The 17,825-nt window shown below is 34.4% G+C and overlaps 3 protein-coding genes across 3 annotated transcripts; 1 reads left to right on the forward strand and 2 right to left on the reverse strand.

Annotated features, from left to right (window-relative positions):
* The first annotated feature begins 2,240 nt into the window (after positions 1-2,240).
* On the forward strand, positions 2,241-3,488 carry LOC18041613 (calmodulin-like protein 11). The gene is made up of 4 exons (XM_006432883.2): positions 2,241-2,380; positions 2,565-2,722; positions 2,892-2,972; positions 3,073-3,488. Exons 1-4 carry the CDS (start codon positions 2,305-2,307, stop codon positions 3,208-3,210), a joined length of 453 nt encoding a protein of 150 aa, XP_006432946.1. The 5' UTR covers positions 2,241-2,304; the 3' UTR covers positions 3,211-3,488.
* Positions 3,489-3,726: 238 nt separating this feature from the next.
* On the reverse strand, positions 3,727-5,420 carry LOC18041614 (putative uncharacterized protein DDB_G0271606). The gene is made up of 2 exons (XM_006432884.2): positions 5,107-5,420; positions 3,727-4,982 (listed from the first exon to the last, which is right to left on the reverse strand). The coding sequence occupies exons 1-2, from the start codon at positions 5,126-5,128 to the stop codon at positions 3,868-3,870; spliced, it is 1,137 nt and encodes a 378-aa protein (XP_006432947.1). The 5' UTR covers positions 5,129-5,420; the 3' UTR covers positions 3,727-3,867.
* Positions 5,421-5,890: 470 nt separating this feature from the next.
* On the reverse strand, positions 5,891-9,006 carry LOC18041615 (calcium-transporting ATPase 12, plasma membrane-type). The gene has a single exon (XM_006432885.2). It carries the CDS (start codon positions 8,984-8,986, stop codon positions 5,891-5,893), a length of 3,096 nt encoding a protein of 1,031 aa, XP_006432948.1. The 5' UTR covers positions 8,987-9,006.
* Positions 9,007-17,825: the final 8,819 nt, after the last annotated feature.

Raw genomic sequence — 17,825 nt, forward strand, 5'->3', positions numbered from 1 at the left:
TCAAAATCAATATATTAATTTATATTTATTTTAGGGGTATAATCGTAATTCAAACTTAAAAATAAATTTACTGTTAAAACAAACGATGTTTATTAACGGAAAGAGGGTTATAAGTCTTTTTTGAAACGTTGAGAGATTTTTTATCCCTTTTTCTAAACGTTGGGGGTTGAATGTCCTTTTTTCCTATAATTAATTATGGATGATTGATGAATCCTCAGTTTCAAATCGGACATCAATGCATGAAGATGATAGCCAGGTAGGCTTGATGTAAACTGCTAATTAAGGTGGAAGTGAAAGCATATCAAGGGTGAATCTGCACCTTTCATTTTTTTCGGGATATAATTACGTAATAGAAATTTTCGTCAGTTCACAGCCTAAGTCCCCTTGTTGCAATTCCAGGTGGTCAGAACATGTCTTTTTCTCTACGTAATTAATTACTGGCGATGAAATTATGAGAGTGTCTATTTCTATAAATGTAACTCTCCGTAAATAATGACTTAACAACTACATATAAAAATATTCAAATACAGAATTCTGGATTTGTTAAAATCTAGGAAAGTTATTAAGTCACGTGATTTAATTGTCTAATTGCTGAAAAGCTCTTAGGTCTTATAGTTTAATAGTATATTAAAGACTAGATCAAGATCAGTACTCTTAATACATACACATACTGTATGTATGTAGCATAACCCTATAGTAGAAAAGGATTGCTAAATGAAAAAAACACCTTCAAAGGATAACTAATCTAAGCGGTACATGACCGAACCCACCACCAGTAACTAAAGATTGCTCGGGGTTGGATCCATTCGGTGGGGCCCAGGGACAAGTTAATTACACGGAACATATGCCTTGTCCTAATTCATGCATATTTGGATCTTTCTATACTGCTTTACCAGATTACGAAAAAAGGGCCAAAAAAAGGCCATCATCATACAGTTTGCTTCTTGTTAATTGTTACTATTTACTCACGTGAATCTAGATGATTCTGAAGATAATGATGTGTATGTGTGTGTGTGTGTGTGTGTATATATATATATATATAGTCCAAGTAAGGTTAGCAATTTTGAACAGATACATGCAATAAGGAACAATAAGCACACGCTACTAGTGAGCGTGTGGAATGAGATAGCTTTTTATATATTACAAAAACATTACCATATTAACAAGGCTTTTTCACTCTCATTCTCTAATGCTACGTTTTACTAATCAGCAATTTCAATAGGTTAGAATCGAATTGGGCTGAAATTAAAATGAGAAATAAGAATCTTAATAAATTGTTTAATATAGGTGTAGGAATAAAAATCAGAATAAGTTGTATTACTACTGTTGTGTTTATTTTGTCTAGAAATCAAAATCTGAATGGGATAAATTGTTACAGGTTACTAAAAAGTCCTTAATTATCTATTGTCGTAATTATTATTTTGTATTTTAATTATTGTGATTATTATTATTCAAATAATTAATAAAAATAATAACATTATTATTAATATTAATTAATTATAATACTTTTTATCATTAATAATCATCATCATCATCATAAGATCGGAACTGAGTGAATTAACATAAAATCTTTGTATGAGAGAAAATACTCAACTTGAATATGAATTTAATATTGTTGGCTTGTTGCCAATGAATGTTTGCGAATGAATGTATATATATATTTTTTCAATAATTGACATATACAAAAGGAAACAATGACTTGGCAACTTATGTTGGGATCAATTTAATATTGTTAAGAATCCAATATTTGAGTCACAACTTGAATCTCAGTATCATGTGTTACTCATCTATTGGATGATTAATTTCATAACTTATAAAATTACTTAACCATCATCAAATGAATGAATGCCACATACGTTATTGATTAATATCACTCGCTTGCATGAGAAAGTGATTAAAATCCACGTATAACATATTATAGAATTATTTAAAAAAAGAAAATAAGAGAGGTAATGTGTGTACACAAATTAGTGAACAGTTGATAATTAGTTAGTCTAAGGACCACAGATGACCAGCCCATATAATTGTTTTTCCAAATATATGGTTAGAATTCTTCCAGATCGTCCGAGATTTTCTATGGAAAGAAAAACTTTGAAACAAACAGGTTCCAAAAATTACGCATAACTAATAAAATTTTCTTAGTCAGCAATAATGCAAGTACGTGTCTTTGGAATTTAACTAATACAATAGGCAATTATAAGTACCTATCAAGCCATTCAAACCATTTAATTTCCCAAGTACTGTCTCTCTCTCTCTCTCTGTCTCTGCGTCTCTCTCATTTTTTAGGGAAAATATTCCAACAATATGGGAGATGTCTTGCCCCAGTATCAGATTGCTGAGTTTCAAAAAGCTTTTTATTTACTCGACAAGGATGGAGACGGTACATTTGCTTAATCAATTCTTACATTTATGCAAATGTCTGCGTATTACAATATGTAAATTACTGTAAAATAACGTCTTGTTACTCTAATAAACTTCGTTTAATGATAGATTTATCACAGTCATAACGTATATTTTTTTAATTATTCAATTTATTTACTAACGGGTTAATTTTGATTAAATAGGCTGCATAACAATTGATGAGTTGGCCGCAGCAATAAGATCATTAGACCAGAATCCTACCAAAGAAGAGCTCCGACTCATGATTGATGAAGTTGATGCCAATGGAAATGGAACTATAGAATTTGAGGAGTTTTTGGATCTCATGGCGAAAAAAATGAGGGTAAAGTTAATTAATACCATGAATTAATCTAAAATTGGTCAGTTTGTAATTAATTAACTAATCAATCACACATATGCCCATTCGTTAATATTCCTTACAAATTATGAAAATCATGTGCTTAATTTCATGATCATTGATGGAAAATTAATCACGATTGTATCGGTTACAGGAAACTAAAGCTCAAGAGGAAATGAAAGAAGCTTTCAAAGTATTCGATAAGAATCGAGACGGTTTCATATCTCCTAATGAGGTTTAATTTTTCATCCCAATGCATTAATTTTGTTCACCTTGGCAACCCTTTTTTATTTCCCCTTTTGGTTAAATTTCTTGGTGGGTGCATGAATATGCAGTTGAGACACGTAATGTTGAATCTTGGAGAGAAAGTGACAGATGAAGAGCTGGAGCAGATGGTTAAAGATGCTGATTTGGATGGTGATGGTCAAATCAATTATGAAGAATTTTCCAGAATGATGTTGGCTGCTGTTTGATTGTCAGAATTCAACTGCGAGTCCCATAATCAAGTTCTGTCATGCAATAACTATCTTAGCGTTGTCTCTGCTCTCTTCTAATCAATATATAAATTTATTATTTTTTTTTTACCATATGTATTGGGGTAGGTTGAAACCCAATCATCTATAAATTTATTATTCTTTTTTTTTTTTTTTTTTTTTGCACATACTTGTTGGGTTTAGGACCTCCGATATGCAGATATTCATCCCAACTAATGTATCACCACCTTTTTTAATTAATATAGCATAATTCGACCATTCAATAATCCCCTCTCGAATGAAACTCACTAGAAGGGAAGCGGGGCTCCAATCCCGACCCCAACCTCAACTAAATGCATTGCTCAAATTGTGTATTTTGATTTTTTCTTTTTGGGATATGACCCGTTTAGCCTTAATTTAACCCATTTACGATGTTAATTAAGAACAAGATACACGTACAGTCTAAAATAATAATAACAGTAACTATTTTATATAATAATCAATGAAATGTAAATGAATGTTTAGTTTCAGTTCAGGTTTTTTAACGAATAAATAAGCTTAATATTTTTGACAGAGAGAATTTTTTTTAAACCCATTTTAATCCTTGCAAACATTAATATATATAAACATTCTTCAGAATCACAAAGAAAAGAATAATCAGCCACCACCAAGGCCAACATTCTGTTGCTGAATCTCGGAACTTTGCAAAGATGCATTGTTTGGCCCCGGGTTCGCATTTCTAGCACTCTCCCCATAATTACTTGCAGTAATAGGTTCTTGAGCACGACTATCATCATTATTATGAAGCTGCTGTTGTTGGGCGGCCAGCTGCTGCTGCCGCTGTTGCAAGAACCCAATGACAGCCTGCTGCTGCTGCAAAACCCCAATGATGGCCTGCTGTTGCTGTTGCTGTTGTTGAAATCCAATCCCAACTTGTTGTTGTAACTGTTGTAGAATCCCAATCACGGCCTGCTGTTGCTGTTGTGAAAATCTCAACGCTGCCTGCTGCTGTACCTGAATATGCCGTTGTAGCTGTTGTAAAAATCCCATCACCGCCTGCTGCTGTTGTTGTGCCTGCTTCTGTAGCAGTTGTAATGACCCAATCACGGCTTGCTGCTGTTGTTGGACTCGCTGTTCTAAAAATCCCATCGCTGGCTGCCGCTGCTGCTGCTGCTGGGCCTGGCTTTGCTGCTGATGTTGCCGTTGCAGGAACCTCATCACGATATGCTGTTGCGCTGCTAAACAGTGGACCCTGACATAAATAGCAAGGGACTCGTTCAGTTGTTGATCCTCCCAACTTTGCAAAGACGTGTTGCTCGGCACAGTACTCTGCAGACCATCAAGACACAGTTGTACCCGTTGTAAATACTGGATCCATTCTTGCTGGTGTTGCTCTTCTAAAGTCTGGAACACGGCCTGTGTTTTCTGTTCAAAAGCCTGAATCGAGGAGAGAAGTAAGTTCTTTTGCAGTTTTAAAAAGTTTAGTCTAGCATTAGGACCACCAGCAACATAAACATCGGCAATCCTCTTCGTATTCTTCAAAAAAATCTTCAAAAAGGCCTTCAAAAGATCAACTCTTCCCGGAGGCACAAAGGCTTTCATCGCATTCACTATTTGATCCACGCCGAACACCCTACAAATTTTAAAGATTTCTTCTGTATCAGAAGCATCCCCACCCAAACAATTCTCCAACCCATTATCTTTAAACACCTTAATCACATTCTCTTTTTCTGCATCACCGCCACCGATCTCTTTCTCATATTCACTCTCCCCTGTTAAATTGAAAAAAAAAAAAAAAGTTATTGTTATTGTTCACATCATCACCACAGTTGAGAGGTAAAGCATCAGCCCAAACGATTTACAAAATTATCATTAAAATCAATAAAAAGATCATACCTGATGATGAACGCGCAGACATATTGATAGCTATTTTTTCGGGTAAATAAAAAAAAAATCGAAGAGATTGATTTATTGGGTTTTTTGAATTTGAAGAAGTGACCACAAACTCTTTATAAATAATAACAAGATTCCGACGCAGCGGCAGGCGCAGGGCGCAGGGCGCAGGGCGCAGGGCGCAGGGCGCAGGGCGCAGGGCGCAGGGCGAAGCGCACAGCGCGCGGCACGCGCAGGGGCGCGTGCGACGGGCGCAATATTTTTGACAAGAGTTATTTGAGCAGTGAAAATTAATATACTGGCTCCGAGCGATTTATTTTAAAGATTTTTATGTATGTGTTTATGCCTTGAACTGTCAAGTTATATATAATCTAAAATTTATTTTTCTCTGGAAAAAGTATAAAGCTGATTGATTTATTTAAAACCCAAAAAAAAAGTTAATTAGTTACTAGTCATTTTTTATTAAATTTTAGTATCACCACACGTCCACGTAATAACTCAGGTTTTTTCACCACAAGCAATGTGGCATTCTTGATGATGAATTTTGCTATTCAGAATTTGATTAGTATCAATATATTTTGCCCACTTTGGTCAGTATCAATATGTTTAATTGGACAAGTAAAATTCGAAGGGCCCGACGAAGCAATAAAATTTTCTCTTGCATTCAAAATAAAATTTCATTCACGAAACTAATCAGCTATCATACTTGTATATACAAATTTGAACTAAGAAAGTTACGACACTAAGCAAAGACAAAAGGAAATAATATTAACTGATAGAGAATTGATTACGGATTTTTGTGGATTCTTGAAGCTTCTTGGTTGATGGGAAGCAGCTGCTTGCCAGAAACAGGAATGCACTTGATGAGAAAACCAATTGGCCATGACATAGCTGCAATGCCAATGCATGCTGCCCATTGCCCCCAGTTCAGCCTCTCTGTATCAGCAAACGTCTTCAGAAATTCCACCATTACAAGTTGAAGAGCAATGGTAATTCCAATGATTGCTAGAAACAACTTGTTCTTGTGTATCCCTTTGAATATGTTCTTCTTTTCAAGTTTCCTTGCGTTGAACTCATTGAAGATTTGGCAGAGGACAAAAGTATTGAAAATCATGGTATCTTTAACGCTTTCCTTAACGCCCAAGATTGATCTTCCCTTGAATTGCAGAGTTAGTAAGATGGCTACCTGATAAATGGCCTGACAGATGAGATTCCTCCACATGATTTTGGTTATAAGAGGCTTGGATCGGCCAACGGGAGGCTTTGACATGAGGTCATTGGTGGGCTGCTCGGTGGCCAATGCCAATGCTCCCAATGTATCCATTATCAGGTTCACCCAAAGAAGCTGAACAGCAGTTAGTGGGACTTTTCCTGAAGAAACAGCAGCGCCAAAGTTGATGACAAGAGCAGCAACATTGACTGTGAGCTGAAATTGTAGGAATTTCTGAATGTTGTTATAGACACATCTACCCCATCTCAGAACTGTTACAACAGAGGAGAAGTTATCATCCATGATGACAATATCTGAGCTCTCCTTTGCAACTTCAGTTCCTTGAATCCCCATTGAGAGTCCAATATCTGCAGCTCTCAGAGCAGGAGCATCATTTGTGCCATCGCCAGTCACTGCTACAACATGGCCTTTTTGCTTAAGGCTTTGTACCATCAGAAGCTTGTCAAGTGGGGATGATCTAGCCATCACTCTGATACTTTCAATCTTTGCTATTCTTTCTTCAGCCGAGAGACTTCTAAATTGCACACCTTCAATTACGGCCTCATCCTTGTTTAAATCCACATCAGGATTCAGGATTCCACATTCAATAGCTATGGCTCTCGCTGTGTGCACATTGTCTCCAGTTACCATCTTGACATTCACCCCTGCATTTCTACAGGATTCAACTGCTGCTCTGACGCCTGGACGACAAGGATCCTTCAAGCCCACAAGCCCCAACAAGGTCAGTCCAGTTTCTTCAAGCTTCTCTTGAACTTGTACATCAGCTTCAGCAGCTTTGGTGTGAGCAAAAGCTATGCATCGCAGGCTCTTGGCCGCCATTTCCTGGATAATTTTCTCAATTTGAGTTCTTTCTTCACCATCCAAGATTCTGATTGTCCCACTTTTGACATAATAGTGAGAACACATGGCCAGTATCATCTCTGCAGCTCCCTTCCAGTGTGTGTGAAAAGCTTTTTCATTGATCCTCTTCATCAAAACTCCACTTCTCTTTTTCTCTGAATTGAAGGCCTCCACATTGTTTACTGTACAGTATTGTTTCGGTTCATCAACATTCATCCCCAAATCAATCACAGCCCAAGAAAGAATTGCCTTCTCAGTTGGGCTACCAGTAATCTCAGAAGTCGATAAAGAATTCGATTTGTAAACATTGCCAGTGGTGTTTAAACCAACTGCTTCTTGTAGCAACTCATAGAGATTCTGTGCTAATTCCAAGGAACATGCATCGCTCTTCATTGCTTCTTTCCCAAGCCAAAATTCTGTAACCTTCATTTGGTTTAAAGTCAGAGTGCCGGTTTTGTCAGTACAAATTGTTGTAGCTGAGCCCATAGTCTCACAGGCAGAGAGCTTTCTAACCATAGCATGATCCTTCATCATTCTCTTCATAGAAAAAGCCAGAGTAAGAGTAACAGCAAGAGGCAAGCCTTCAGGAATTGCCACAACAATAATGGTGACAGCAGCAGCAATAATATTGATCACAGAATTCATCACATCATCGAACTTCGTCTTCCCCCCAACAAATTCTCTTTTCCCCATCCCATCTCTTGTGTTTCCTGTGAAGTACCGAATCAACATAACCGCAAGCACAAGCACAGCCACCGTTAATCCAATCTTCCCAATCCAAGAAGTCAGCTTGTTGAGCCGAGCTTGCAAGGGAGTCTCCTCATTCAGCTCATGGCTAATAGAGCTCATCATCTCACCCCAAGCAGTGCTCATTCCAACAGAAGTGACAAGCATGAAGCCATAGCCATCTGTTACTTTTGTACCCGAAAGCAAGAAAGGATTCTTCTCATCAACTTCAACACGATCACTTTCCCCAGTCATGCTAGACTCATCAACCTTCAAAGAATGGCCATTCAAGAACAACCCATCAGCCGGAATTTGATCACCAGTCTTCAAACAAACAACTTCACCAACGACAACATCAAAGATGGACAAACCCCGGCGCCTGCCATCTCTCACAACTTCGACTCTTATATCACTGCTTTCATTAGCAAGAGCCTGAAACTGCCTACTCTGCTTAAAATTACTCACCGCAGAGACACTGACAACTAAAAACACAGCAAATATAATGCTACCGCCATCGAACCAGCCTTCTTTTAGGCCAACTTGTTTAATGCCAAACCCCAGAGAGAGTAAAGCACAAACCAAAAGTATTATAATAGTTGTATCTTTAAATGCCTCAAAAACAAAACTTATAAATCTTTTTGCTGGTGGTTTTTTGTACCTGTTTCTTCCGAAAACATTGATTCTGTGGCCAAGATCAGCTTCACTGCCCCTGATGCCACCTTTGGTGTCACAATCAAGAATTGACGCAACCTGATTAACTCCTCCAAGATTACTCAAAGACTCAAAACTCTTCTCTTTCACCATCTTTGAGAGCATCTGCTTGTCCACGCCGACAAAGGGAACGTCATGATCATTGGTACTAATGTCAATGGCAACATGAGAGAGGGAGCGAAGTAAGACTTTGTTGTTGTTATGAAGAAACTTTTGGGACATTGAAACAAGAGCTCTGGTGAAGAATATGACCCTGAAGGCCATTCGCCACCTTCTTTGATGGCGTTTTGAGCACAATGAGAGGTCATCATCTTCTAATTCATTTAGCATTGTGTTTTCAACTGGTTTGTTTGGAGACCTTAGAGTTAGAAGCATGGCTAAATTAAAGAACAAGAACAAGATCAATAATTGTAACAATGGAACGAGTATATTATTAGTCTGTGATTGGATTCTTTTATAGATACCGTTAACTAGAGGCCTTATTTGCTATTAAAGTATTACAGTAAAAAAGTTATAGTTAAAACAAAAAAATAAAAGTTACTTTCATCGAGCACTTTATTATTTTAACTTAAAAGTTACAACCGCCTAAAATAATATCAAACAGGACTTAGTGGAAAGACAAAAAGTTGCTTTGTAGCTTCCTCTTTAAAAATTTACAAAATAAAGAATTTCTCTATTTCTTAATTTTTTCCGTACGTTTTACCCATTTTAATGTCTTTAATTTTGCATGTAATATTAATTTAAATTTAGCATATTAAGATTATAGAGCAGTCATGGATGCTACCAAAGCATTACTCTTTTTTTTTTTAATTCACTCCTTAATAATTCAGTTTTTTTTTAATATTAACTTTAAATAATACAGTACATATCACAGTAATGTAAAAATAAATCCGAACAACCGAGGCCTAGATAAGTCATAAAAACAAAGCTAAACTCTCTCACATCTAGTGGCGAGACTCAAACCCTATATCTTAAAATAAGATGGTACTAACCAATCCAAAGAGTTGTTGGAAATTAAAAGTTGAGACCTCTCAATAGTTATAAAGATTTTTTAGCTTTTTCTTTCGGTAAAATACAAACTTTTTATTACATTTAAAAAAAAAAAAAAACATAAATGGCACGGATGTTTCAAAGTTAAAAATTAAGAGTTCTCTAATTCTTTAAAATCGTGAAAAGTTATAAATTTTAACCAACCAACAATAAAAATTTGGAAAGGTTTTAGAAAGTAACTAGCATGCTTATCAAGCAAGGCATTGTTGATTTGTCTTTTTATAATTTTTCTGCCACTCGTGCATCTTGATTCTTGAAAGTCTTCTCCGAAAGTAAGAACTTGCAGCACAAGTACTTCCTGCCTAAGAATAAATTTTCTTCCAAACTTTGCCTGATTTCACATTCTTTAACAAGTCATTAAGGATTCGACGATGATCTTTTGTGATTCGAATTCTGTAAAGATTAAAATACGCACGTCAAAATAAGTGACATGTGTTTTGTGAAGATGGTATAAATGCAGCTCCCAAATTGATTTTCACACAAACTGTTACTTCCATAATATTCTGCACAACGTTTCTTTGATATTCGTTACTTACGACGTCGTATAAACAAAAGTTGGCTGGCCTTTGCATTGCGGCTTTGCTTTGATTATTGCGGCTCCAGGCCCAATCCCAAGCCCATACCGAAACAAACCCAAACACAGTTTCTTCTCTGTTTACGTCAACTTTATGTTTTTTTCTTTTTTTTTCCCCCAATATATATATATATATATATATAGAATTAATAAGATGATAAAAAATAGAAATCTACTACGATACTGAATAACTGAAATATATCTTCATTTTCTTTTATAACTAAATTTCCTCAGTCAAATTTATCTTCTCTATATATATATTATTTAGACAAAGGACAACTCAATCCCCTTCTCACTGTGTAATAGAATTCAAATCCTAAACCTTTTATTTCAAGACAAAAGATTTTATTATATCAATTAGATGACACTCAACTCTCCACTTTTATATGTCATAATCTTATACAACATAATATCATGTTAATTACCAGATTGTTCCCCTTATTAAACCAAGCCACTTTATAATAGTTGAGGGGAAAAAGAAATTAATATTAGTTAACTTTGATGGCTATCCGCGAATCTTGGGGAGGCTCCGTCGCTCCAAAACTTGTGTTATCTCACTATAGAATAATAAAATTGGGTTCACTTTATCTCACTATAGAATAATAAAATTGGGTTCACTATTCAAAGAGACGGCTTCTCTTTACTTTGTCATATTTGAAGAACTGGCTACAGGTTGCCAATAAGTTGAATTGCGTTTATCATAGTCCTAAATGAGTTCAATCATAAATATGCATCAAAAAACGCATAACGTATAACGAATACCAAAATTAAAATGTGCTATTGGTTTTCATTTTCCTAGTTATTAATTCAGTCATCAGCAGAACATATATATACCGATCAAAATGAGTCCGAAAAGTCTTCTTTACAAGAAATATTGGAGTGATGACGAAGAAGATTTCTATAATTTGAGCAAAGGAAATGCAGGCGCTTATTGAGGCTTTGATATCAAATGACCATGATGATCCTTTGTGTGTTTTGATTTGCTTTCAATGAATATTCACCATGATTTGGTTCCAGAGCTTCAATAGGGGCTCGTGCTTCTTCGTTGTTAAGGTCATATTTAGCATTCAATTCAAAAGTTCCCCACAAAATTCATTTCTGAGGAAGATTTTCATTGGGAATTAAGTACCAAGGATTACTGAAGGTGATTAATCCTTAGTGCTTTCTTTCTTGGTTATTCTCTCTAGCTCTCTCTCTATTTTCTCTTCTTTGAAACTTAATTTCCACTAATTTCGTATTGCCCTCATTCTTTTGATCATTGACAATTTTGCTTCAGTGTCGAATATCTTCCTTTGTTATAAGTTATATTAGATTAAGTAAAATAAATATGGACTTTATTGGATGCAATAAGATTTTCTTAGCGTGGAAAATTTCGCATGCATGCCATGTCTAAGGGCTGCAGTGATGGACCAAAATATTGGTTGCAGGAAATCTGGAGGACCATAATGAAGAACTAATACAATAAAGGAGGTCACAGAAAAAATAAATAAGAAGGAGGGGCAAAATAAAATTTTCATAGTTATAGGTTAAATTTCATTGAACACCCATGTGGTTTCTTTTTTATCTTTTCAGCCTGAGGACCCATCCTCCAAGGCCCCAACACAGTTCTGCATCTGCATTAAATTTATTTAGACCTCCAGTGTTAACTGATAAGGAGTGCCTGAGTGAATAATAACAATTTTTATTTTTTCTTAAAAAAGAATCTATTCAAACCTCAAATTCAGACTCATTATGATTTTAAATAACAAAAGAAACATGGCCTAAATTTTGTTTGTCGCATATTTACACTTAAACAATGATGTTAATATGTAATAATATATTTTTCATCTCGTCAATAATATATCACGTCAATTGAAACACAATTTTTGTATCTTAGTTCAATTTTGTAAACACGCTGAAGAACCGACTCTCAGTCTTTTAGAGGGAAGAGAAATTAAAGATTCTCTTTATTTATCATATGCAATCCTTGTTTAGGCAAGTTTATATCAACATTTACCATAAACTTTAAAATTAAACTATTTCTGCTCTGCTCTTGGCTTTTGCTTCACAACTTTTGCCAAAACGCTCATGATACCAAAATTTTAAAGCATCATGCATAATAATGGCCACATAATGAAGCCAAATTCTTGAAGTTCCATGAGCAACGAGCAAACTCTCCCCATTAATGGCATGTAACAAACTCTATCAAGAAGCCCACCCACCGTACGTCTTCTCTTACTCTTGAAAGAATCAAGACACAATTACCTGAAAACCCTCGAAGTAGTTTTATGAGAAACAAATAGGTGACGTTTCGAGGATGTGGGTGACACTGAAGATCTTGAAAATGTTGGACAGAATCGTTGCCCAAACTGAGCTTCCAAACAAAAGAAAAATACGAACAAATTGAGCATCAACAATAATGTACATATATAAAAATTAAGCTAGAGACGAGAGAATATGAAAAAGAGGAGATAATAACAAGAGGTCTTAAAATTGTATCGCCGAAATTAGGCAATTTTGGGGTGACGTTTTTCATGCCGTATAAAGTTTTTTTTTTTTGAGAAGTCATGCCGTATAAAGTTGACTGTTCTAGTATATGAGGAAAAATATATTGTCCTTTTTTAGTCAAGATTTGTCATTGAGAAGATTCAACAGAAATCATTGCAATATTTGATGTTTTATATATCCAAAGACAATAGGTTAAATGTTATGTCAAGAAAATAAATAGCAGCCAGGACCATAGGAAGAAAATAAATATTCATATGTCTTCATTGCTTCATCTACTTACTTTGACCGAAGAAGCAATTCATCATCTACCTTTTCCTTTTTTTTTTTTTTTTTTTGTATTTGTAAACCTTGAAAAGACTAGTGGCAGTCCAGAAGATAGTATTAATGTGAAATCGAACAGTATTATGATGACAAGCATGAGGAGTATATTAAACGCATATGAGCAGGCTTCAAATCATTGTATGTATTAAGAGAGTATGATAGAGTTTTAAATCCTGTTACACTTGCACGTACCAGGGAACTATCACAAAAACTTGTTTTTCTTTGAAAAAGTATAATTTTAATTTGGTTTTAATCCTTAAGTTTATGTAAATTATTGCCAACAGAAAAAGTTATTTCATTCTCCACTAGATCCAGCTTCCACTGTATATATAATTGCATGCAGGGATATACAATAAATATAAGTTTTTTCCCCACTCTATAGTTTTTAATAGGATTCAAATTGTACTTTCCTTTTTGAAATTAATCTTTCTTGTTATGTTTCTGGGACAGATCTACAATTGGATTCGATACCATTTCATGAAAAATTTTAAAACAAAAACGGAATATAGAATTGTGAACAGATCTAGATCGAAAGAAAACAAAAGGAAGTACATACAAGATGAATTGACACAAACAATACTACAAATTAAAATGAAAGAAAATATAAAGGCACTTTCTTCAAGGCACGAGGAGGGATCTCAAAAGAACCAACCGCGTTAAGACAGAGAAATTCTGTCACTTAAAACCCTAACAACATCTCACCCTTGCTAATTAGATTCATCACAAAACTTGACATACAAAGGATGAACAGAACGATCCAAAAACATTATAAAAAAAATATTATAAAAATAAACATGTACAATTGAATTTGCAACAAGCACAAAAGGGTATTGAGAGATACAGTAAAATTATGAACCACCCGAATGAATAAAAATCAAATGAAACAACATAAGATACCTGTTTCTAGGGTTTTTCATCTGCCAAAACCTACTGGGTTTGTTGAGAACGATCTGGTGGAGGAGAAGAAATTAGGGTTTCTGGCCATGCTACCATCAATAGGTGAAACTGCCAGATGATCTGGCCTTTCCCTAGAGATGGAGGTCAAGGAAAGTTCAGATCATGCTGGCAGCTTCAACTACTACTAGTGCACGAATATGACACGATGATTATAAGCTTCGTCATAGAATCGCCGTGTTTTCAACCTCTGAAATTTTCTTTTTTGCCTTAGTTTCTCTTCATTTGCGTCTGATTGAAGGTTTAGAAGAGAAGAGTGGACGAGAGAGATATAAATAGAGAGGAATTCATTAAAGATAAGCATATATGACTTTCTTTTCTGCTATCTCTAGGTGCTTTATTTGCTAATTCCAATCTTGTTGTTTTTTGTCCCGTGTACAAGGATAACAATTACTTTAGTATAAAACTTACCTAAAAATAGACTATATATGGTAAATTATGCGTGCTAGTTGGTTCAACTTATAAAATTATTAGTGATGATATAATTGGTCTCGGATTTGAACCCGGCCCACATGAGTACAGAAAGAATTGAGTTTCCACCATGATTTAAAAAGCCGCTGAGAGAGGAAGTGCATTGTGCTCAAGTCATTTTGGTAATTTGATGATCTTGTAAGTTAGGGATGGAAGCTGTAGAAAGGAGAACGAGGGAAGGAAAAGCAGAGAAGGTGAAAAAGATGCATGTGGTCCAAAAAGAAAGGCAAATTGAATATAAGGCACGCCTAAGCTATCACATGCAGACAGCTTATTGAGAGTTTCTATATATATTTCCCAAGAGGCTTTATTAATATATTTAACTTTAGTTGGATGATCTCTTTCATGCTCTCTTTCTCTATCTTTTTCTTGTCCTTGTGCGTTTGTAACGTTAGCATCAACTGTGCTCAAAATGACCATAAAACACAAGTATATATGGGGGACCAATATGCATGGCTCTATAAATGTTGCCTGTTATATAAGGTTCACCCATTTGGGGCCTACGCTACCGCGCCAAGAAAGGTTCACAATATTTCTAGAGTGCCTTAAATATGCAACATAGGATATGATAATAGAATATGATGGAATATGATAAAATAAGTAGGATCGACTATATTTAATATTGTCTTGTATTTAATGTAATTGAAGATTAGATTTGATTGTAACAATAATTTTGTATTATTATTAAAATTAATTAAATGCTGCCATAAATAAATAAATAAATAAATATATGTGTGTGTGTGTGTGTGTGTATATATATATATATAACAGATTATTAGTTCAATCGTCTTATACAAATATTTTAATCGATAGGATGAGAGAATTAAATCCTGAAGTCATGTGAACCTCGAGAGATCGAGTCGTGAAGATGCCTAAGAGAGACAAGGGTCTAAAAATGGGCCAAAAAAATTGATAGAAATTAGTTGACATAAAAGGAACATGTGGCAGAAACTCAATTTGATACTGTACTAGATAAATCTCTTGAACCGGTTCACAATAAAACAAAGAAAGAAACAAGAAAGAGCATCTCAACCTATCAATTAATTGAGTTGCTATCTGCTAGTGCATATTATAATTTCATTCTTCATTGTTTTTATATTGTATTAAAGCACCTTTAGTTTGTTATAAGATGGTGACGTTTGTCTTTTTGAAACAGAAGGAAACCATTTCAAATGCTTACATGTTATGCATTTGATTGGTGCCAGTTACACATCAGATGCAATTATCAAAGACTATACCATGGATTGATTAGGTAACAAATTAAAGTTTGGAACGTTAGTCTGCAAAGTTATCCAACCGACTTTTGCAATTAAGAAAAAAGACATGTACTTTGATTAAAGTTGTTGTGATTTCGACTTTCTGCTGCTTCTTTTGTCCCTTTTTTTATTCAGTTTTCTTAGTTAGATTATGTCGTTGATTCACAGTAAGATGTTTACCGCAGCAGGAACTGTGTTTCAATATATTAAAATTTTCAAATCTACTTAGGCTAGGTTTCATCTAGAGTTTATTTAAGTGAAACTTTTGTTATTAGAGCTTGTAGCGTTTTTACCAAAAAAAATTTAGTTGTTTGGTTGTCAATTAGGGCCTTAGGGCTTTTATTAAAAATTATAAAATTATCTTAATAGGCAAACTATTTAAAGTTATGTTATAAAAGAAATGAAATAAGTAAAGGGTATTATATATATTTTAATATTTAAAAAAAATTCAACCTCTACTCCTAAATATCTAAAATTTGAGATTTTACTAGTAAAGGTAAAATATCTTATTTAATCTTCAAAAACTCTACTAAAAAAATAACCAAACACCAACAGAAAATTTAAAAAAAACTTATGAAATAAGCACTTATAGCCATTAATTAGATAAGTTATAGTAAACAGACATTTATTAGAGATGATAAAATCTCATGTTGGAAATTAAAACTCCGGTCACAATAGTGGAGAAAGAATTAGGTAACCATTACGTTAATGAAAATAAATAAATGAATTTTTCATGCATGCAACTCTTTTAAGATTTTTCCATTTTGTAAACACTTAATTAATCCTTGAAGACTCCAAAATATGGAGTTAATGACTTGCATTTATATTTAATACTGTATGGAGCATAAACTAATTAATCTTGACCTTTTAATATTTAGTTGTCACCGAAACATGTTGCCTCATTATCTTCAAACACAGCTTGCACTACTTTAGAGCGTTTTGCTAATAGAATAGTGATATTCTTTTCACAACCTGTCGACCCTTGCATGTGTGAATTAATTACTTTTGTTGGGTCAATTGATCATTATGTAATAAGAATTTACATTACTTTTAATTCCTAAAATAATAAGCAGGTCCCCTTTATTAACATGAACAAAGTACGTATTATTGCATCAGTGATTACTCTACATTAATTGTTGTCATTGAGGTCTTAACAAAAATTATGAACATGGTTATCAACATTGCAAAAACTCATAACTGCAACCTAAAAATCATCATTACCTTAATTACTCTGAAGTGATTATTGTATTGTCATCTTAATTAACCTGATGATCGATATGAGTTCACCACGTTATGTCAATAATCACATTTGCACATCCCAAGACGTGATTCTACAGCAAGATTTAATTCTGATACATGTTATAGTGCACTCAAAGGCAGAGCTACAATAGGGTTTATTGAGGCTCTAACCCTGTAGGCCCGACAAAATTACTTCATCACAATATATTGGTAAAGTTTATTTATACAATAGATATTACTTTCATGATTTGGCTCTTATAACTTAAAAAATTTGATATTTTACCTCACATCTAGAGATGGCCAATAGAGCGTACCGTGCCGGCCCGACCCATTAAAGTAAGGCCCATGTATACTCGTGCATGTGACATACCATGTCCACTATGTATTTCGTGTCGTGTCGTGCCTAATTTGTTTTGCTTAAGCCCATCCCAGCACACATGCCGTGCGTGTTCGCGGATCGAATTTTGCGGATTGGACATCAATTCATATCCGATCTACGGTTTTGCGGATTATAAAATTTCAATTTAATCCAATCCACGGATTAGTGAAACTCAATCCAAAACCAATCCATATGTCTACAGATCGGATGTGGATTTACCCAATCCATATCTAATCCACCATTTGGCGAATTCATTTGCGAATTAAAATTTTTTTATTTTGTCCGATCTACGAAGTAATAAAATTAAAAAAATGTAATATATAAATAATTTATTAAATTAAAAAAATCTAATGTAAAAATAATTTTACTACTAATTAAATTCAAAATTGAACAAGATTTAAATAAATTAATTGTTTAAATAAAATTAGAATAATATATTCAAAAAATTTAAATATAACACACCGAAAAAAAATTCATTTGTTT

The sequence above is a fragment of the Citrus clementina genome, unplaced genomic scaffold, assembly GCF_000493195.1.
Source record: "Citrus clementina cultivar Clemenules unplaced genomic scaffold, Citrus_clementina_v1.0 scaffold_5, whole genome shotgun sequence".
Classification (NCBI taxonomy): domain Eukaryota; kingdom Viridiplantae; phylum Streptophyta; class Magnoliopsida; order Sapindales; family Rutaceae; genus Citrus; species Citrus x clementina.

Excerpts from the sequence above, each read along its gene's own strand:
- LOC18041615 (XM_006432885.2), bottom strand. The coding sequence starts at position 8,986 with ATGCTTCTAACTCTAAGGTCTCCAAACAAACCAGTTGAAAACACAATG.
- LOC18041613 (XM_006432883.2), top strand. The coding sequence starts at position 2,305 with ATGGGAGATGTCTTGCCCCAGTATCAGATTGCTGAGTTTCAAAAAGCT. Across the intron at positions 2,381-2,564 it reads ACTCGACAAGGATGGAGACG|GCTGCATAACAATTGATGAG; the intron begins GTACATTTGCTT and ends TTGATTAAATAG. Across the intron at positions 2,723-2,891 it reads TCATGGCGAAAAAAATGAGG|GAAACTAAAGCTCAAGAGGA; the intron begins GTAAAGTTAATT and ends TATCGGTTACAG.
- LOC18041614 (XM_006432884.2), bottom strand. The coding sequence starts at position 5,128 with ATGTCTGCGCGTTCATCATCAG. Across the intron at positions 4,983-5,106 it reads GTCTGCGCGTTCATCATCAG|GGGAGAGTGAATATGAGAAA; the intron begins GTATGATCTTTT and ends TCAATTTAACAG.